Source organism: Xenopus tropicalis, chromosome 2, assembly GCF_000004195.4.
Source record: "Xenopus tropicalis strain Nigerian chromosome 2, UCB_Xtro_10.0, whole genome shotgun sequence".
In the NCBI taxonomy this organism is placed as follows: Eukaryota; Metazoa; Chordata; class Amphibia; order Anura; family Pipidae; genus Xenopus; species Xenopus tropicalis.
Window position 1 is genome coordinate 95,639,762 of NC_030678.2, and position 23,108 is coordinate 95,662,869.

General features: G+C 38.2%; 1 protein-coding gene across 1 annotated transcript in view; it reads right to left on the reverse strand.

The window, feature by feature from the left end:
- doc2b (double C2-like domains, beta) overlaps window positions 1–23,108 on the reverse strand; it is a 279,826-nt gene that overhangs the window by 37,496 nt on the left and 219,222 nt on the right. The window contains exons 5-6 of the mRNA XM_002934344.5: window positions 13,798–13,924; window positions 4,772–4,929 (exon numbers count right to left, since the gene is read on the reverse strand). Of these exons, the coding sequence (XP_002934390.1) occupies window positions 4,772–4,929; window positions 13,798–13,924 (285 nt within the window). The remainder of the gene's footprint in view (window positions 1–4,771; window positions 4,930–13,797; window positions 13,925–23,108) is intronic.

Genomic DNA, 23,108 nt, shown 5'->3' on the forward strand with positions numbered 1-23,108 from the left:
AAAACAGCCTTTTATTAATGTTTTTCTTGTATCAAACAGCAACGTAGGGTTTGATTGACTAATTACACAGAAATTGTAATCCTAAACCTATTTTTCAGCCGGAAGTATACTTTACACTGAAATCTTGGAGTTAGTGGGTCAGGAACTGCAGGAAGTGAGTAAGCACTAAGCATGATATTCCACTTTCTATTGCATCATCCTAACAGATAGGGGTGTATTAATGAACATTGTAGACAAACTCACCTGTGATGTTGCCCATGGCAACCAATCACATCTTCGCTTTTGTGTTCTAACTTTTAGGTGACCATTCAAATTTAATTGGTGATTGATTGCTATGGCAACATCACTAGTGATGTTTGCCTCCAGTGGTAATAAATACACCCCAAAATATGATTTCCCAGCAGCCGCTTCATTTCTCTGTGTAAGAGCATAAAGGATATGAGGAGGGACATAAAGCTGAAGTTCTGTAATTATTACTAAACAGTAGCTGGATATAAGACTCTTGCCAAAACCTAGTGGCACTATTACTTTTGTTTGTATCCAAAATTATTGATGACAACAAAAAGGGGAACCAGTACATTGTGCTTATACAATGAGTAATACCTACACATTTATCCATTAGTGGAAACAAAGGGAGACTCTATAGAAAAACTATACAAATACAAAAATGGCGTATAGTCATTTATTTAGTAGCATTACTTGCTCTACCGAGCCAGGCCTCACAGACTTTAACATAGATTGGCATCGCATTTTGCAGTTACCTCGTTGGTTAAAGGTGTTATGCTTTTTTTTTTTAAAGAAGTTTTGATATCCAACAATTACCAGTTTTAAAGTTGAAAGGAAAATGATTTCTGTCCCTCTTGGAAAGTAATTAGAGCCAGAGCTATTAATCAGTACTGTGGAATTCAGGCTGAGAAACCTCTGAGAGACTTGTTTGCTGTATGACTTTAATAGGGCTGTGATGTATAATTATCCATTCCGTATCCCTACTGACTCAAGAAGCCCTGACAAAAGGCAAGGATCTTTTGTATTCACTTGCAATTATCTTCATTTTGCCTCTGATATTACAGAATCACGGTGGTATTATTAGCAATCAGGGAAAAAAAGCATTCTGCCAATATGAATTATTTGGACAGAAAGAACATTATTTTAAAAAAGCAGAAAGGCATTCAGATTTTGATTATTTTAATTGTTACAATGATTATACTAGTATTTAATTTCTGTAGAAAAGCAGGCTTCAAGTAGTTATGGTAAGTGACTAGCTTCCAATTTAACACCGCGGCTGGGGTGGTGCATTGTATGGGTAAGGCAGGTACCAGGTGAATCTTAGGCAGCCATATTTAGAGGAAAGGATTTCTAAAAGACTTCTTTAGCACCATTCATTAGTGCTGCAGAGCCAGAACTCCAACCTACCCATTATAAGTTCAGAAACCATAGTCTCATCTCAGAGGTCTTAAAGTCAGAGGAGAGAGGGTGGGACATAGTTCATTTCTACAGGATTTACAAAGGTATGGCAGCAATGCTATGGCTATGGAGAGATAACTATGCTTCCTGCAGGGATAATCTTGACAAGGAAATAGCTATTTTCTAAATTCACAGAAATGAATAAAGAAGTGGAATTAGGCTGGTTTATTTTCGAATCACCATACACCCTATGGCGCGTGTTTATGTGTTTCAGTGCACACTTCACAGCACATATTCTTTACTACATAAAAACTATTTCCCTTCTGCATACAATTTCATATGCCATTTTAATGGTAAATGTGAGTTAATTGTTCATGCAAACCCATATATTCATATCCACAGTCTTCCCTGCTTGCTTCCAGCTCTTCCGTATAATATATGCAAATATAGTTATTATTCAAGGATTCACATACCTGGTGGTTTTGCAAAAAGATCTCGCAGGGTAGCATACATTCATGCAATCACAGCAGTCAGATTTTCTGTCCTTTATATCTTATATAAGTGTCACTGTATTTTTACATTTACAGAAGGGTTTAAAATCAATGTTATAGTGCAATCTGGCAGTAGAGTAACCTCTATTTTGTCTGGCACACACACATAATTGGTAACAGCTTTAAAAGGTAAAAGGCCCTGTAGCTTCTAAACCTCTGTCCCCATACTTAGCTTTCAATGGCTATATGAGAGCAGCAGTACATAAGGGTTTGCTAATGTAAAGTTTTGTACATTTTATATTATATTTTAATGGGCCATTTGCTGATTAAGCCTCTTACAGCTCTTTTCCCATTACTGAAATGCTTTGCTGAGCCGGCTGTCTCTTTGTTATTCTCAAACTGCCAGGCCATTTTGGATCTCCAGCAGAAACAAACAAGAAGCCATATTATTAATGACTCTCTGTTCTTTTTTGGAGGGCTCATGGAAAGGGCTTGCATCAAATTTTACTGCATATGACCTTTGCTAAACATATTTTCCCTGCATGAAAAATCAATTGAAAGGCTGAAATGGGATTTTTAGATATTATTTTCTTTTATCTGGTGAAATGTTATGTAAAATGACAGAGTGGATTTCAGCTTCTTCGAGATTGCAAACATCATTTTTTAAAATCAAATATATGGAGACAGAACTTCCAACATGATTAAATACTTTCCTTAGTACCAGCCATGAAGATCCTGCAGGCTTTTATACATTGCCTATTACTCTATTATAAAAATTACTTTTATGTCTCAGAAAAACATAAGGTTTTAAAATGATATTTGCTACAAGCTACTGTGCATGCTCAGTTATGAAAACTGCTGCTTAACTATGTATCACTCAACCACAAAACTTTTAGGCTACCTCTAGGAGCAATTTTACTAACTTTTACGAGACTGGTTACTCAGAACAACTACACTGGTGCCTATAATAGTAAATTAGGTCCCTTGAAAAAGGTTGATAGAAATAGACATATGATGAGATTGTTTAGAATTCATTTCTAATATTTTTGAAAACAAAAGATGATCCAACTTCATTAACAATTGTTAAGAACATGTTCTTCTGATGAAAAGAAGGGCGGTATGAGGACCAACAGTTTGGGTGGAAGATGCAAGTTGTACTGTATGTGGAAAGACCCACAACATAGATGTGAAGCACCAGAAAACTAATTCTTTATTCATGGACTTTGTCTTTCTCTTCAAACTACCTGCCCTGTGCTAGTTGGTTCCACAGTTGACAAATGGTGGGGAGTACACGGGTGGGGCAGCACACTTTTCCTAGAAAAAAAAAGCTATTTTCCTACTGCACATATCTCCGGACTGAACATTTTGCCTTACGTAACTACTTGTCATATAAAGGGAAAAGAATGACTTCCACCATAAACATTTTAAGCACGCATTCTTACCCCTCTCTATGACACATAGCTTGCAGGACCAATTACTATATACCTAGTATATTCACAAGATTGTTAGCATCACAGTGTCATGAAGTACTGTATTTGCTTGCCCATAGAGTCAGGGTTTTCCAACCTGAGCCACACTCAGATGTTGGTGAGCCACACAAGCATGAAAAATAAGGACTGTGCTTGGCTATATAATAGCCCCATGTGAACTGCTGGCATGCAAGAGGCTCAGCTTGGAGTAAAACTGTGTCTCTGTGCTTCCAAAACTTGCTTCTTAGCCAAAAATGTAAAAATGACCACCTACTGCCCAATGGCTACTGGGAGCATCATCAAAGGGGTTGGTGTGCAACATTTCACTTATGAGCCACTGGTTTGGGTCACTGATCCAAATGTGCTATCCATTAGATAGCACACCATATCCAACCATGTCCCTCCATTTAAATAGGTCATTATCATACCTTTTTCATCAAAATAAAGTTTGTGCCATGGTGCACCATGCAACGTCAAAACAAAGTTTGTCTCTCAGTATTATTTATTTAAAATGGTTGACCAGGATGAAGACTGAAGTAGTGTATTATTGTTAAACTAGCTAGCTGTGGAGCCAATAGCATGAAAGCCTACATAAGATGTATAATGAAAGTGGCACCCTGGGGTTGTTATTAATTACTATGTATTAATTATGAAATGATAACTTTCTTCAGTGCACTTTATGATAGTCCAATGCAAAAAGCCAAAAAGAGATCTGTTAATACTGACTTGCAAATACAAAAATATAAAAAGTTAGAGTATCAAATGAACACATTCTTAAGTATGTATTCAACACAATCCTGTGTCTCTTCAGTCATTCAGTGTGCATCGGTTTGTTCTTGGTCTCTATAGTAATTGCACTGTAGAAGGTTCTGTTGGATACAGAGAGGACTGTTCCTACTTTCCATGTGTTTCCATTATTTGGAATAAGTCAGATTTCCCTGTGGGTGTCTGATAAAACAATAATTCTCCCGAGTTCCAATTACCAGTAAATAAAGGCAGTGTCACGGATCTGTGCTTGTTTGAGTTCCATTGCCACACATTGTCACTTTGGTTTAACGCATTACAGATTGTTAAGCAGAGCTCGCACTTGTGGACTATTATTTAAAGAGAGCCTAATTAAACTACTCTGCTGGTATCACTGTGCGCTTCCCTTTTCAACACTTGCGACAATTTTTACTCTCAGGAGATGCATATGTTGCCATCTATTTAACATGGTATCTAAGCCATACAATGAGCAAGAAAATGACTGTTCCATAAATAATGGTAGCTTCCCAATAAGAACAGTGTTTGAAGTTTCATGCAATGAGTTAGTTAAGCTCCAGATGCTAGAGGCAGGTATTTCATATACTTATAGTGGCTACTGCAAAAATCAACACTTCAAAAAGCATTTAATGAAATGCTACTTACGTTTTTACATAGGGATCGGAGTACCCATTTGCATCCATTGCAGCCAGATGAGCGCATCTTATGATGCCTACCAGCAATCCTGACTTTTGGGAGCTGTACTTTAATGAAATAAGGATTCGCCCGCGCTCCTCCAAAGATTTATCTTCTGTTTTATCTATCTATGGGAGAGAATAGACATTGTCACAGAAAGGCAATGTAAGGAAAGGAAGGTGCACAATGACCAGCTATATTTCCAAATAGATTTTTTGACAAAAGTTTTCTATTTAGATTGCATTTTATAATTTTCTCCCTTTTAATTAGAAGGCTCTTGTATCTCTTTATAACTAGATTTGTTCTAAAATAATCTTGCATGCAGATTAATTCAAGGCAGTCAATTTAAAGACGTTCTTGGTTTAAGCGATAGAACCAATCTAAAAGGCTCTCGGTGGCACTCAAACAAGATTGGTTTTGCATGTATAAAGACATTCTGGTGGGGTGTGTGTGGAACAAAATAGACTCTGAAAAACATGCTACACAATAAGTAAATGAAATGTTTAGGTTATGACACATTACAATGGGCCCTGCTGTCACTAGGGATACATAGATGTTTATTTCATTTCTTTGTACAGACATTTATGCATTGCTGCTTCTAATTAAAGAACAAAAACTCTGTTTTGGGATATTGAATGAAAATGTGATTCTGAGAAAATGTTCAATATACATTCGTTAAACATTTTTAATGTTTCTAAAGTTATTTGTTGAAGCAATTGAAAGCAGCTTCCATCTGTCTTCAATTCCTTTCTCTTTTTACTTTCATTTCTCTTTACAATGTATTGGCTCTCTTCCAGCCAGGATACCATTTCCCACAATGCTTTTCATGTTTTATCATTTTGTATGCAAATTGACATGTTTTTACCCATAACGCAGTAGTGTTTGCCCTAATTCCACTGGGACTGCAGCCTTGCTATGCTACAATTGCATCAAATCTGGTGCGCTTATTGATACAACCTGAAGTGGAAACCCTAGAGATACTGCAAGGCCCCATGTGGCAGCAGGTCCAAGGTTCCCCACTGTCAGTAGATTCATAAGAAGAGACAGAAAGGGCACAGGATGGTGTTTGGATGCAAGCACTTTAATGAACATGCTTTTTACCACACAACAAATCGAGTGTTAATTGATGTCAGCCTGTGGGTTTGCTGATCAAAGAAAAATTAGAGCATGGCTTTTGCTTTCACCTTGTGCCCTGTTTTCCCTCTTGTGCTTTAACAGATCCTGTTGTACTATATTATAGTATGTACCTCTACTGTTCTACTGCTTCTTCAGCTATTGAGTTGTTGGCATGTCTAATGCTTATTGCTTGTGTGTGTTATGTGCCCTGTGTTGTCATTTGTTGAGGAGCAGGAGATGAGTGAGTTGAGGATGAAGGTCTACTCTGCGAAGATGTACATCTGGAAAAGCAAAGTGTCTAAAACTAAAGTTTCTACTTCATTCTTCTGCAATGAAAAAAGGTCTTATGGGGAAAAAGATAATATTTGCAATTCTGTTTGACAGTGATAGCAACGTTGCATGAGCAGTGAGTAGCGACACTAAAAAAACAAATACCGTATATACTCGAGTATAAGCCGATCCGAATATAAGCCGAGGTACCTAATTTAACCTAAGAAAACTGGAAAAACGTATTGACTCGAGTATAAGCCTAGGGTGGGAAATGCAGCAGCTACTGCTAAGTTTCAATAATCAAAATAAATACTAAGAAAATTACATTAAATGAGGCATCAGTGGGGTATATGTTTTTAAATATTTATTTCACAGAAAAACAATAAACTAGCTCTGTAAGTGAAGAAGAGGGTCAACAAAAACAATATGGTATCAACAATGATACCTTAAGGGTACTACCCCCTTAGCTCAATCAGCAACCAAGCTAAAACACAGAGTTAAAATCCTTCAAAACTATATATAGTTTATATAGAATATAAAGTGCAATGTCTAGTGCAGAATGGGACAGGTGAGGATGGTAGATGAACATGCATTTTGGAGCAGGCCAGGGCACTGGAGGGTCTGGTTGTGGGTGGCCACAAAGTACAGAGGGACCCGACTCGAGTATAAGCCGAGGGTGACTTTTTCAGCACATTTTGGGTGCCGAAAATCTAGGCTTATACTCGAGTATATACAGTAATAAGAAGAAGAATCAGCAGCACCGGCATAATATCTGCATCTTCAATGACCGTTCTGTAAATGTTAAAATGCATATGATTGTGGTTTAGTTGTTCTCCTACACAGATTTTGGTACTCCGAGCCAGAAAGCCACCTACCTTTCTGTCAGAGCCCCTGGAAATTCTTTAAAAAGAAATGCTGCCTTCATGATCTTATTTAAATGTCACTTTATTAAAGTTTAGCCTTGTAGCTACCAGAGTCGGAAAGCTTTTTAATATACAAACAGATTGAAATTTTAAAAGTAGTGGGAAGGCACGATGGGGAAAATATATTTTTAAATTTGTCTTTGTGCTGAGGACGAATTTAATAGGAGAAATAATGATTAAATACATCAATACTCAACTCTCTTGCATTTGTTATTCTACATAAGATCAAATAGGTTAACCTCCTTGATGCTTGAATCAACATGCATCTCATGGTCTCTATGCACAAATAATCTATACTGAGGAATGCATATATTTGATAACTATATGCAGGAAGGGAGATAATGGTTTGAAATATATATGGATCTCTCTACATATAGAGATCAAGGAAGACCACAAATCCACGGGATGATTAGAGATCACCCACAGGGAGCCATCAATTATTGGGTCCTGATTGAATTTCAGAGAGCACTGCTGGCTCAAACTGGTATGTCTTTGAACCTAATGCAAACACTCATCATAGCTAGGAGAAGCCTGTGACCAATTTCACATCCTATGAAGTGAAAAGTAGGGAATCCAAATTGACAGGAACTCTTCATCTAGTACAGTACATCTTATATAGCCCAAAGGAACAACACGAACAATATGTGCAATACTAGTCTCCATTAAAACAATAGCACATTGATGTGATTAAATAGCTGTTAGATAAATAGTAATAGCTTTAATGTCCAACAACATTTTTAAAAGAACTGAATAAGCAGATCTAAAATAACTATGAGTGTAATATCAGACCCTAATATATTCCACAGTGCTGTACAATAAATAAGTGCCTGATGCAGATTAAGTACTATAAAAACAACACAGTACAAGAGGTAAAGAGGGCCCTGCCCAAAACAAGAATATTCTTGCCATTCCTGTAGCACAGTCTGTAAGTGAAATAAAAATTATTTTTAGTATAGAAGAGAATACATGTGAAAACCCTCAGTGATACATTTCTAAGGATAGCTTTAAAGCAACACTTAAAGAGCAAGGAAAGGCTTCTACTATTTTATCTAATATGTTGTAGAGCCCCCTTTCCTGTAGCAAATCGCCAACTTTATTTTTTAAAACAATACTAACTTCTCCCCTAAATTTCCTTTTAACTCCACAGTATGTGTAGTATATCACGGCCACCATCTTGGATTTTCAAACACCTGCGCTCGCACCCCCAACCCCCCCCCCGGTCACCACACAACTGTGCTCACACCTCCCCCCCACCCGCAGTGCTCGCCTGTTCCTTCTGTGTCCTCCGGCTGTTCCTGTGTCTCAGGAGAAGGAAAGCTACTGATGCAGTTTATTCCCAATAGATTAAAGGCGGCCATACACGTTCAGATTTTAGTCTTTCGACAAACGTTCAGATATCAATTGTGTGTTTAACCTCAATGATCTAAAACAGCCAGACTGAAATTGTAGGATTAAAGTCCAAAAAATAAATCAGAGGATGCTCTGGCTATAATACCGTATTTTTCGGACCATAAGACGCACTGGACCATAAGACGCACCAGTTTTTAGAGAAGGGAAATGAAGAAAAAAAGATTCTGAAACAAATACTGTCCTAAAATATTTTATGTGCATTAAAAGCGAACCTGTACCAGCAGCACCCAACATATTGCCCCCCACCTGTACCAGCAGCACCCAACATATTGCCCCCCACCTGTTCCAGCAGCACCCAACATATTGCCCCCATCTGTACCAGCATATACTGTAGCCTACAGATATACTTTAAGAAAATGTTTTTACTTGCCCGTGTGGTCTCCGTGCAGGGCCCTCCTCTATTCACCGGCGCTTAGCTGTGGCACTGTGCGCATGCACAATGACGCGCATGCGTATGGGCATGCGCGTCATTGTGCATGCGCACAGCGCCATAGCTAAGCGCCGGTGAATAGAGGAGGGCCCTGCACGGAGACCACACGGGCAAGTAAAAACATTTTTTTTAAGTATATTCGGACCATAAGACGCAGGGACTTTTTCCCCCCACTTCTGGGGGAAAAAAAGTGCGTCTTATGGTCCGAAAAATACGGTAATTGCCAGACAATTGTACAAGTGATATCTCGGAAATGCATTGTAGGTCACCCAAGGATATCGTTGGATACACAATACATGTACAGATATTACTGTTAGCTGACTGAAATGTTCTAATCTGTCCGATCAACTAAATGACCGATCAGTAGGGTACAAAAATTATCGGGATGATAATTCATAACTGGTCCGAAAATCGTACAAAACGTAGGTGCACATATGGCCAGCTTAACTACAATAGTGCAAGAAGAAAACTATATTTATTCTGTAGAATTCTTTACCATACCTGAGTAAACATCCCTAGAAGTTCTCTCTGTATAAGATAGTAGCTGCCATATTAGCTTGGTGTGATGTCTCAGCAGGGCTGTAAGCGTGATTGAGGTCCATAAATAGTAATTCTTTCTATATGTCAGTTATAAGTTAGGTTAATTAAGCAAATTATGCTTTGCTCCCTCCCCATAGCACTGCCATGCCTTCAATATAATATAGCCTGAAGGCTGCCTGATCTTCAATTACCGTATCCAACCTTGTGTATTCTTCCTCTTTCTCCTTCCTAACCAGGACTGAGACAGGTGCAGCCACCATGTTGTCCCCTTTATAAAACTGGTTGCCAAAAACACAAAGGGGCACATTTACTAATCCACGAACGTCCGAAAAGTGTCCGAATGCGTTTTTTTCGCAATGATCGGTATTTTGCGACTTTTTCGTGAATTGTCGCGAATTTCGAGTGGTCAATATGAAAAAGTCGCGACAATTCGCAAAAGTCGTAATGGCTATGAAAAAGTTGCGACAATTCACGAAAGTCGTAATGGCTATGAAAAAGTCGCGACAATTCACGAAAGTCGTAATGGCTATGAAAAAGTCGCGACAATTCACAAAAGTCGTAATGGCTATGAAAAAGTCGCGACAATTCACGAAAGTCATAATGGCTATGAAAAAGTCGCGACAAAAGTCGCAAAAAATACAAAAAAGTCGCAAAATGTTAGTTTCCAATCCGATTTTTTCCCATTCGGATTCGTGGATTATTAAATCAGCCCCAAAGTGTTTTCCAAAACAGATCTCAGAAGCATGAGCATTACATTGCATTGGGTATAGAAGTCTGCACATTCACTCGATGTAGTCAAGATACTTTATGCTTAAAGAATTTATCCTTTTAAATTCATGACCTATAATACTTCTGTTTTATATGATCCAATATATCTTTGGAGGGTTTTAGGTTTAGTACTATGGTTGTAATGTGTACTCTTTAATGAAGGCAATTCCAATTAATCTTAATTAAAAGGCGCTTTTGTAATAAAGTAATTGCATATTTGCCAAAGAACAAAGTATATGTTAGGAGTAGGCCAGTTAAACAATTTGCTCATAATAAAACTGGATTTGCTGCTTTAACTCTTGATTAGAGTAATTTATTAAAGTGCCCTTTTAATAGTATTTAATTTGCATATATTTTAGCTACAGACCTTTTAACACATCTGCATTAAAAGGGCTCCAGGCACAGTTTTATTGCAATCAAGTCATTTAATTGGTGGAACTCCCTTTGTTTTGATGTCAAACTCGCATTTCCCATTGCCTAATTAAAATATGGAAAAAGAAAAACCCTTATTGAGTTCCAGTTTGTAAATACTTTAAGGAACAATACCACTTACAATTTTTTTTAACTTTTATTTCGGTTTTTACAAAATATCCATATTGCATTATCCATCCATCCATTTCTAATCAGTGCTGGGCAGTTTCCTCTGGTATTGAAGCTTTGTTTCAGAAACAGGGGGAGAGTCTAGAAGAATCTAGAATATTCCCCTATAGACTACAATGGAGCTTTGATGACATTAACAAGATGCATTTTTGCTAGAACAGAATTCAATCCCATATAATTTCACACTACTCAAAGGGGCTGATTTACTAATCCACGAATTCGAATCCGAATGGGAAAAATTCGGATTGGAAACGAACATTGTGCGACTTTTTCGTATTTTTGCGATTTTTTTCGTTGCTGTTACGACTTTATCGTAAATTATCGCAACTTTTTTGTAGCCGTTACGACTTGCGCGAAAAGTCGCGACTTTTTCGTAGCCGTTACGATTTGCTCGTATCTTGTTGCGACTTTTTCGTATTGAGCACTCGTAAACGGCGGGCAAAACTTTCAGACTTTGCATGATTTTGGAAGCCTCCCATAGGACTCAATAGCACTCTGCAGCTCCAACCTGGCCCAAGGAAAGTCTCCCATAGGGCTCAATGGCACTCTGCAGCTCCAACCTGGCCCAAGGAAAGTCTCCCATAGGGCTCAATGGCACTCTGCAGCTCCAACCTGGCCCAAGAAAAGTCATGATACTGAAGCTTGAATGAATCTGAAACTTTCGTACTCGGCGCGAAGGCTACGAAAAAGTTGCGTCAATTCGCGCAAGTCGTAACACTACGAAAAAGTCGCAACATTTTGCGAAACTGTCGTAACGGCTACGAAAAAGTCGCAACAATTTATGAAAAAATCGCGAAATACCGATCATTACGAAAAAACCGCATTCGCCCGCCCCAAAGAATTGCTTTACTTTTAATTCACCTGGAGGTATGTGAAAACTCATACATGCCGCAAAGAACCATACCAGCAGGTTTATATATCCTCCTACTAAAGGGGAAGAAACCCGCTAGGAACCCTTTGCATTTCTGGCAATAGAGCGTTGGTTTGCACATGTGTGCAGTGAATGTAATAATACTTCTTATTGAAAAGGTCGTGCTCACAAGTACACAGCAGCAAGTACACAGCAGCAGGTGTTAAACTTGTTTAGTGAAAAATGCTACAGCCCTAAACATTTATAAAAACGCCATTTTACACACCACTAGCAATTTTTATTGCATTCTGCCCAAGATCTTTTGTGCTAGGATCCAATACCATGAAACTGTATTACAATTAGTAGAAACCTAGATATTGTAGCAGGTAGCTTTGCCTTATAGGAAACCCTTGAACAAGTTTAAAAAACAAATCCTGTATAAACATAGTTTAATCCTTGCAAGTAATAGAAACCCAACCATCATGATCTCCAGACTCCAACCCATTCTAACTTTCTGTTCGTTTCATGACTGCCCACTTATCATAGGGTTAGAGGGACCTGGCAGTCAGACATAGGTTCATGGGAACTGAGCTTCACTATTCTATAAAACCTATAATCTAAAACAGTGCTGTCCAACTGGCGGCCCGCGACCCCCCTCTGTGTGGCCCCCCACCTGTCTGGCTGCTTTGATGGCTTACTCTTGTGTAAGCTTTAAATGGTATCAGTACTGTGATTAACTGCCCCCTGCATGGTTCTCACCTCAGATTCAGGCTGTAATCAGGCTGTATTGTTTAAATATGTAATTCCCTATGTTGTTCACACCTTTTAATCTCTGAATTGTTCACCCCCTGCAGTGTTCACACCTCAGGCTCAGGCTGTAATCACCCCCATTGTTCCCCTGTTCACACCTCAGGAGCAGTAGAAACCCACAAATAATCCCTGCACACTACAAAAAGAACATATACTGAGGTGGTACTGCAATTAAAAAGTTTTTTAATATATAGTTATTGTGCAGTTATTGTGTAGGAGCAGTGCCAGCATTGTGTCACTGTATGCTGCCTGTGTGTGCCATACACACATGCAGCATAGGGCAAGCAGAGTATGGCACACACAGGCAGGGTAGGGAAGGCAGAGTATGGCACACACAGGCAGAGTATGGCACACACAGGCCAAGTATGGCACAAACCAGCCAAGAATGGCAAACACAGTGAAAGTATGGCACACGCAGGCAGGGTAGGGAAGGCAGAGTATGGCACACACAGGCAGGGTAGGGCAGGGAGAGTATGGCACACACAGGCAGGGTAGGGCAGGCAGAGTATGGAACACACAGGCAGGGTAGGGCAGGCAGAGTATGGCACACACAGGCCAAGTATGGCACAAACCAGCCAAGTATGGCACACAGGCAGGGTAGGGAAGGCAGAGTATGGCACACACAGGCAGGGTAGGGAAGGCAGAGTCTGGCACACACAGGCACGGTAGGGAAGGCAGATTATGGCACACACAGGCAGGGTAGGGCAGGCAGAGTATGGCAGGTTTTTGCTGTACTACAACCATTAACATGGGTATGGTCATGTGATAACATGGGTGTGGTTTCAAGTGGGTGCAGTTTCAAAAAGGGGAGTGGTCAAAACTGGCTTCCATTATCGGCCCTCCACCACGTAGGTCGGAAAAATTCCGGCCCTCGGTACAATAGAAGTTGGACAGCACTGAATTCTAAAAGCATTGTGACCAGAGGCACTTGCATGGCAGTCTTAGTTATTAGGAGCTCACTTGAATTCATTAGGATCATATGTCAAGTGAAAGATCCAACCCTGCAGTCCATTCTGTTTCTTCCCAAGCTTATCAAAGTGATATGTTATTACAGACATATAATTATACAATTGACATCAAAACTAATGGATGAGTCTAAAGGGTTAATACGTTTTTTAGAAAAAGATCATTACCACAAAATACACATTATTTAATTTATGCCAAGGGCTACAGATCATTTACCTTCCATCTGACAGCCTTACAATATGCAGTTATATAACAATATTATTTATCATTCAGACACTGATAATGACAGAAGTGAGAAATGGAAATTACTTACAGGCAATTGCTTTTCTAGACAGATGCTAAAGTTTTTGGTCTGATTTGGCTTCAGCTTTTTTAGAGGAATTCTTGTCTCCCCGATGAATTCATTGTGACGGAATTTATCCTCGTCGCATACGGAAATTCTGCATGAGAACACAAAGAAGTGAAAACACACTCACATCATGGGTGGCTCTTCATCATTTAGGATCAAAATTAACCTCCATGTTTTCCTTTATCTATTGTAGCACAGAAGAGCTATTCTAAGTATTTGAAAAATACTCAAAAATCAGTATTTGAAAAATACACAAAAATTAGTTTCCAAGGATAAAGTTAATGGAGTCCTAAGAACAAAAATAGTGGCCAATTCAGAAAAATATAATTGCTACAATTGTTGCTGCTATTCCGTTGGAGAAATACTACCAGTAAAGTACAGTTCTTTAAAAACTGTTCCAAGAATTATTGCATGAATTAGTTTTTCCATTTTTACCTTTTTTATTAGTTTTTTTAAACAAATATATGGCACTAATTGAAAATTTGAATGATCACATTATTAATATGAATTTCCTGTAGCAGTGCCGTGTATCAATTCATATCTAATTCTGGGGTCAATGTATTTGAAATGCTACCAAGAATAAAAAAGAACACGGTGATCTTATACTTGTTTTAAAAGACTAGGCTGGAGGGAACTTTTAGTAAATTAAAATTATTAAAAAATGATGACAAAAAAAGTATTGGGAGGTGTTGCCAGAGTGAATTTCTTGGTGAATGTTCTCTTCCCCTTAAATAAATATGCACTTTGTATTCATGTGAGAGAATTAACCAGTCTGTACTATTACTGTATTTGGTGAAAAGTAACACAATATATACAATTAAAAATACACACAGGACCTGTAAAGAGTGCCAGATGCTACATGTGGAGACTTGATTAGACCAATTGTTGATCAAGCAAATAACCAAATAAATATCTACAGGGCAAAATGATTTTCCTCTTTGCCAATTTGACAAAACATATTAGGGCTGATTAACTTTACTTTTTATTCTTTGTACCATAGCGATGTCATTGGCTGTGGGTAGAGATCCTTACTTCACAGAATTGTACTCCCACAATTGTGGCCAGTGAGGCAAAATAAAAACAGTTGTGTGTGTCTGTGGTAGCAAATCAGATACAAGTTGTGGCCAGCATTTTCAGGATTAGGACTGTTTCACAGGTACAACCTGATGAGAGACCCTGTAATTGCTGCCATATTCAGGGGGGTGGTAGTTCTAGGGTTCCACGGTATCAATAGGTGAGCATGATTCGGTAGAAGAGGCAGGATGAATGCAAAGGGAGTGTCACTGAACACAAGTACCATTAAAGGAGAACTCTAGCTTCTGAACCAAAATTTGTTAAAGAGCTCCGCACAACTCAGAAACCTTAGGGTTGATTCACTAAAGGTCGATATTTCGAGCGCTATTTATAGCATGTGCTAAAAATTTTATCGCGTCTAATTTTTCATGTCTTAACGCACGATTCACTAAAAGGATACGTGCGTTAATTTAGACGCGATGCTGCTTGCGTTATTTTAGTCGCGAAGACTATTTTCGTGTCATATTTGACAGAACGTGCGCTAATTAACGCATCGCGCACAAATAGTCCCCGCGTGCGAAAAAACGCACGCCATATTAGCCATACACGCCATTACTTTCGGAAAACAACTGTTCTGCAAATGACCATTTCCCTGCAAACTGGAGGATGCATCACTCTAGGGCCAACACATACTTGAATAAATCCCACTGCAAAGTCCATATTGTGTTGCCAAAAGCTCATGAACTGTACTTTTCTATAATTACCGCCTGCCTCAAGTAGGTGTTAATTTTCGCACAGACTAATGCGATATTTAGCGCGTCTAAGTGTTTGTGAATCATGCCTTAGTATTATTTCTGCGCGCTAATTAATGCATGCATTAAAATTAACGTATGCGATACTTTCACGAATTACGCTTTTTTTTCGCGACTTATAACTTATACCTATTGCTATAATCTGTTCCTTTAAAAAGTATGAATAAATACCATTTTTATATGCTGAAATCCAGCTGCATCATTTGAAATCCCGGCAGAGGAGGAGAGACTAAAACAATGATGTTACAAATTGTAACAACTTTTCCACAGCTTACCAACAGCATGTAGGAACTACATAACCCACAATGCATTGCATTTCCTTAACATAGTAACATAGTAAGTTGGGTTGAAAAAAGACATACGTCCATCAAGTTCAACCATAATGCCTATATATAACCTGCCTAACTACTACTTAATGCATACTTAATGCATATCCTTAATGACTTCATGTGTAGGGAATTGTGGGAGATTTGATAGATGCAGGCTGAAGGCAGGCTGAGGACAGTGGATTACTGTTATATTTTACCTGAGTCTCAAAGTAGTCAGTCAGATCAACAGGAGAACAGGGGGCCAGGCTTAGGTAACTGTTCCAAACCATATTATTACATAAAAAAAATCATGAAATGGATGCATATTTTTTAATTGATGTATACTGCAAAGTTGCTTGAAATTATGTTTACTTTTTAAAAAAGCTTAAGTTGTGTTTGGGTGGTGTTCCCCTTTAAATGGCACCCTGCTTGTTATAAAATACGTGGTATAGCTGCACTTGTGAGCCCTACTGTCATTTAGAATGACATAGACATAATTCAGGCAATTTTCTAGTTGGTCTTTGCATGTTTCTGAATATTGTGCATTTCTATGCTGCCTCTATAATCTGCAGCAGTAAATGTTATCTGGTTTTTATTTATTGTAATTGATTTTTTCTTTTTTTTTTTTTCAAGCTTTCTACTCGTCCATCCAAACACTGCCTATTTGCTAGTATAAGCAATCCTAGGAACCAAACATGCATTTAAATCCCAAATAGGGTAGCTGCTGAACAAATAATATAAGTTCATTAATTAAAATTATTCTGTATCATAACATAAAGTTGAGCCACTGTATTTGCAGCACTTCCATAGTAAATGGCCCCATAATATACCTTGGGCTGAAAGTGACATAAAGGTTAACATATTTTAATGAATGACAGAAATGTGTTATGCAGTAGCTAAAAGCAACCAGAATAGAATCTTGTAATGCACTAATCATATATATTGTAAACACATTTAAAAAAAAAGCCTTTCAAAATGTAATTTTGCCTTTTATTGGATATTTTAGTGCTTATGCTCTAAGTTTTATGGTTATTTTTACTAACAGTGCTTTCCATATTTTACTTAATGTTTATATTTCCTACGGTATCCTCATTATTCATCCATATATAATGTACAATTGATTTAAAGTGTTTTCCTCTTTAATAATGAATAAACAATAATTCTGTTTTTGTATTTGTGTGCTGCTGCCAGTACATAATGGAACTGCTTGGGGACAGTATGTAGAATGTTCTATAAATAAAAGGCTTGCTTTAAAAAATCCAAAGTCAGCCAATAGTTATAATACAATTATAATCCATTATTAACAATCAATTGTCAGCAGATAACAACCAAATAGCTTAAAAGTTTCACCATGATTGTATTTACATGTGCCACGTGTGAACATCAGTCCCCAAGGCATTTGTTGTGGGATCCCTGCAGGCGCACTGTCCCACACATGTATTTTTCTTTAAAAGAAGGTAAGGCATCTGTAGAAGGGATAACTGGGCCCTGCACCATATGTATGTATGTATAACTTTATTTATAAAGCGCCACAAGGGTACGCAGCACTGTACAGTCTTACAGAATACAAAATTACACACAGAGAGGACGAGTGATATAATAAATAAATACATATATGTATATATATATATATATATATATATAAGTGCCATGTGGTATGAGACACAGTAGGAAGGAGGTCCCTGCCCCGTAGAGCTTACAATCTGAGCGGTTGGGTAACATACAGGCACAAACTGGAAGGTAAGAGTGCATCAGGTATGGGCATTTGCCCTTAAGCGCAGGACTGGGCAAAATAATGTCTTAGTGCTCCAGAAGGTAACAGCTGAGTTTTTTCTTAAATAGAGTGGGTGAGTTTTCCCTACAGAGGGATTCAGGGATAGAGTTCCAGAGGTAAGGAGCAGCGAGATAGAAAGGTTTAAGACGAGAGAGCGCAGTGGGTGTGGATGGTGTAAAGAGACGGAGGCTCTGAGAGGAGCGGAGGAGACGACCAGGAACATGTAGGGAGACCAGAGAAGAAATGTAGTGAGGAGCAGAGGAGTGAAGGGCTTTGAATGTTAGCAGAAGGATTTTGTAAGCTATCCTTTGCTTGACAGGCAGCCATGCTAGTGAGCTTAATTGAGGCTGAGCAGGTTCCCTCTTAGGAGAGAGCAGGAGGATCCTGGCAGCAGAGTTTAAGATTGATTGCAGGGGAGAGAGGTGGGAGTCTGGGAGGCCGGTTAGTAGGAGATTGCAGTAATCTAAGCGGGAAAGGATAAGGGCATAGATTAGTGTTTTAGCTGTTGCTTGTGAAAGAAAGGGGTGTATCTTGGCAATATTGCGGAGGAAAAAGCGGCAGGTTTTGGCAGTGTTATTAATATGGTTAGAGAAGGAGAGTGACTGGTCAAAGATAACCCCAAGGCAGCGTGCAGAATTTACAGGGTTGATGGTCATGCCATCAATAGTAATGGTGAAAGGAGGAGGAGGGCCAGGTTTGGGGCGGGAAGACCATCAGCTCTGTTTTAGCTAGGTTAAGTTTGAGCTGGCGTCGGTTCATCCAGGAGGAGATAGCCAGGAGGCAGTTACCAATCTGGGTTTGAACATCAGCAGTTAGTGCAGGGGTGTCTAAATATATCTGGATGTCATCTGCATATAAGTGGTATTTAAGACCAAAAGAAGAAATAAGGTCTCCTAGAGAGAGAGTGTACCATATCCCCCTTGTATCATGTGACACATTTGTTTATCTTGGAGAAACCTGTTGCCCTGTTTTACTAGTATGGGTAAACTCCCAGCTTTTATTTTAAACTTCTTTAATGGTCTTTGTTATCCCAGTATTTTATGCCTTTTAAATCTAGTTAATACACCACTTAGCAGAGGTAGATGTAAAGACATGGTATTATGAATAGTTTAATAAGAAACAATGCTGCAGATCTTCATATTTTAGTCATGCAAAATCCAGTTCTAAGCAGACAATACATACACAGTACAAAATTAACTTGGTGTTACATTCAGTAATGGATTGTTCCATTTATATTTTCCATTACTCACATGCTCCATCCATCCTCATCCATTAACAGTAATCAAAACAAATTGATGCAAGCAGAAAAGTAATAGACATAAATCTAGTAAGCACACATCAATGGACAGAGCAAATAAAGACACTCTCTCAAAACTCTCTTATGGAAAGAAGTGCTGTTTATAAGCAAATGATCAACGTTTTTGTCTCTATGTGCAACCTTTACAGGATCAGGTACAATGCCCACACTCAGGGGCTTTACTACAAAGAGAGAATAGCTAGAGGCTGTTGGGGATTACAGATATTGATGAATTCACAGTTTTAGCATGTGAATAAAACAGTTAACCTTTACCAATGTTTGGGGTTCCGAAAAAATGTTTCTTTAGGACCCACAAACATCTAGTTAGTCCAATGTTTTTAAAATTTAAAAATGGCTCAAAACCAGTAACCTGTACATATTCATAAATTAATGTATTCAGTGTGTTATAAGCAAATATTGAATACAAAAATACTAATCAAATATAAAGTCAAAAATATAGAAAACACAAAGTGCCTGTACTAGTTAAAATAGACAGTTTACTTACAAACTATCATAAATATGCCTCTGAATGTATAGACCTCTGTTCAGGGCAAGAAAAGTTGCAGTGATGACCATCCTTTTCCAGAGAAGTTGGTTAGATTAGGCAAAAACAGGAAGAGGAAAGAGGAAAAAAGGAAAGATGCCCAGGAGTCAAAGTAATATACTGTATATGGGTGATGCATAATTGCTACATGTGTGATGCAAATGTATTTATATGTGTTTATATTGAGACTGAGGCATTGATGTGAATAGTAAATCACTTCTGTGACATTCTATGCAAATGCTTTGGTGATATCTAAACAAAGGATAATACATAATAAGTGACAGTGAATGAATGAGGCCTGATATGGGAGGAAATGAAGGAAGTGTATACATCTGTGAATGGGAGATGGGATGCTAATAATACATCCATATAAGATAATAAGTGCAAATTACTTAATGGAATGGAAATGCAACAGTGCTTAGAATTCAATGCAGTTTGTTAAAAGCGTGTATAAGCCCAACAAGGTCTAAACCTGCAGGTGAAATGGCAAAGCAGAGAAATAAAAGAGCTTAGAATTAAATGTTAATTTTTATGCATGTGTGACTGATGCAAGAACCAGTGAGCAGAAAGAAATATAAAAAGGGGTCATTTGCAAATTGAAACACAGCATCTATAGTGAAAAAATGGCAGCAGTCGGACTTTTTTTGCACTTGTGTTTTGTTACGTGCATACAAATTGCATGCAAAGAATTCTAAAACAGAGCACAAAAACCTGCAGTTTCCTCCAGGAATATAGAATTAACTGAATTGAGGCAGATAGGCACCCCCTCCCTTCTACTGTGTGCAATCAAGTAGATAGAAGCTCATGTAAAACAAAAAACATAATCTAGTGCAATACATTTTTTTTTCTTTTCTCCCTTAATTAACTGGGTGGGACAAACCCCAAATAGTGCTTAGTGATTTAAAAATGTAACCAGCAGCACACGTTCTACACCATTCCTTGATATTGAAGATCACGTCTAAGGAATAGCCACTAAGAAGCGCTGGGTATTGGGTGTTTCACCCTGGACTTTTTTGTTTCCCTCCATTCTACTCCCTACCTAGTTAGAGACCTCTGACGCTGTGCTCTGCACAAGGGCTACTAAGGGGCATGTACTTGCACCCTTGGCTTGCGCAAATGACTCTATCACCATAACCATACATCTGTTACCAGATTCAAAACATTCTTCTTGGAGCTCCTGAAGCAGTGGCTCATACGTCTACTCAATGTCACTTTCCAGGAACTGCTGGTCTGAAACATTTTTCTTTTGTATCCCAAGGTGAAACACCACCCCAGGCTGCAGGTTATTTGTGGGTATTACACATAAGTTTGATGTCACTGGAACAGGAAGGACCTAAAACCCTGATGTAATGTGATGTAAATTACCTGCATAGTTTATACTCCCTGTGAGAAATACATCTGAATCCCACTGCAAATAAAAACTTCATTTAATTTTATAATAAAGAATAAGAACTTGAGAAACAACAGGAAACAAACTCAATGACCCTACATTAATATAAGTGGCAATGGTGTTTTATTATTTAATATATTTTTTCATTGTGCTGACTTTTACCTTTTCAAAAATCTCAAGTCATGTTTTAGTATGACAAACACATTGATTAAATTTGGTGTTCTCTAAAAAGAACAAAGGATCATATAATCAGCAAGTCATATGGAGTAGATGCAGCCCTATTTCTCCAGTCAAATATATGTTTGAATTGTTAAAAAGGAATGCTATTTGTACTGCAAAGAGTGGACAGAAGAACAGAAGAAGTGAAATATCAACTCTCTGGAGAAGGTTTTCAATCAATATCATCAGCGATCAAAGAAAATCGTTTCCTCTAAGGTTTGTTAGCTTGGCCTTATCTGTATTAGTCTGGAAACATAATTATACTAGAAAAGTAAAATAGGTTTGGACTCGAGTTTTCTACTTTTGCCAATCCAAAAAGTGAAAAAGGAAGTGAAAAAGATGATGCAAATACTAACCATGTCCAGCCTAGCACTCCGAAAGTTCGCATTCATTCAAGCTTCTTTATCGTGACTTTCCTTGGGCCAGGTTGGAGCTGCAGAGTGCCATTGATTGCTATGGGAGGCTTCCAAAATCATGCACAGAAGGATCAAAGTCGGAAAGGTTTTTCCGCTGTTTACAATCGTTTGGTACAAATACTTCGGATTGCCAATATGATATTATCGTGACTAATATAATTTTTTCGTAAGCATTTTGTGATATTTGTGGTCAGCAGTAATTATCGTAACCAATCTGAATTTTTCACCATTTGGGATTCGAACTCGTGATTTCACGAATGTAGCCCTAAATGTTCATTGCAAAGGATAGCAATAATAATAATATAGCAAGGGTAAAAATTAATGTAGGATGAGGCGGCAACTGTCATTCTGACTTATTTATCTCACTTGTTTGGACCCATTATACTTTTAATTAGGGCTGTGATCATTTTGTCTCCTGTTGCACTTCTAACTATGTGTTTCTGGAGCTGGACTTGAAATTGTTCATGCTTTCTTTCAATTTTCTGTCTCACCTGCTCAGACACTTCTCTCACTTCTCTCACTCTCACTTCTTCTCTCACTGACCCCATACCAGGGCCCTCTCACTTCCATCTCCCCCATATATTTCCCCAACTGCTCACTTTGTTTCCCCTGCCACCCCAGCCTGCCGCTGTGAATATTGTCCTGTATGACAGAAAAAATATTCAAAACTAAATCATGCTTGGAATATTTTAGATCTTTTTTATTTATTGTCTCAGACCAGGCACCAGGGCCTGCACATTCTTGCTCTAACAGTTCAAGGAGGATGGGATTATACAATAGATGAGGTTGTCTGTTATTTGTTATACATTTTCTATATCCCTTTAGTTTTTGGTAGTGCCACTTCAAAGTCTCTTACTGATCAAACCATGTTCCCAATACTAGGGACACTCCGTGCATCTGGGGAATTTTTATTTCTTTTTGCTCCTTGTTATGGCATCATACATAACATAAGTGCCCAAGACAGGCACTGGGAAGCATATATTAAAGTGCATTCCATCAAACACTGCTCTTCATACATAATGCTGTTCAAAGATAATCCATTAAAATTCATATATCCCAAATGAATTAGGTGCATAAATTTTCTTTTCAAAACATGAATGCAAATAACTCAGTTTAAGGGAAAAAATTAACGTAAACAACGACCAACTGGCTAATAATTAAATCTTAATAAACTTGCTGTTATGATATTCTTATTTTAACTACCACCAGTGGTTTATTCAATTATGCTGAATTAATGCCACAAAAAAATTCTTAGGGCTATTGGCAAAGTGAACTTCTATTACCATAAGCAAGTCTTAGCCATAAAAAACTTAGAGTGGCCTGTGAGTGCACACAGTGTGTAAGATTTTCTACCCAAACTTGAAGTGACATCTTCTGGAAAGAAAATAAGTACTGAGATTTTCAGAAATGCTGGATCTTGAGGATTCTGAAGACCAGCTCATGCCAAGTTGTTATAACCACTGACAGGTTTGATAGAAGTACAGACGTTTTGCCACATCTC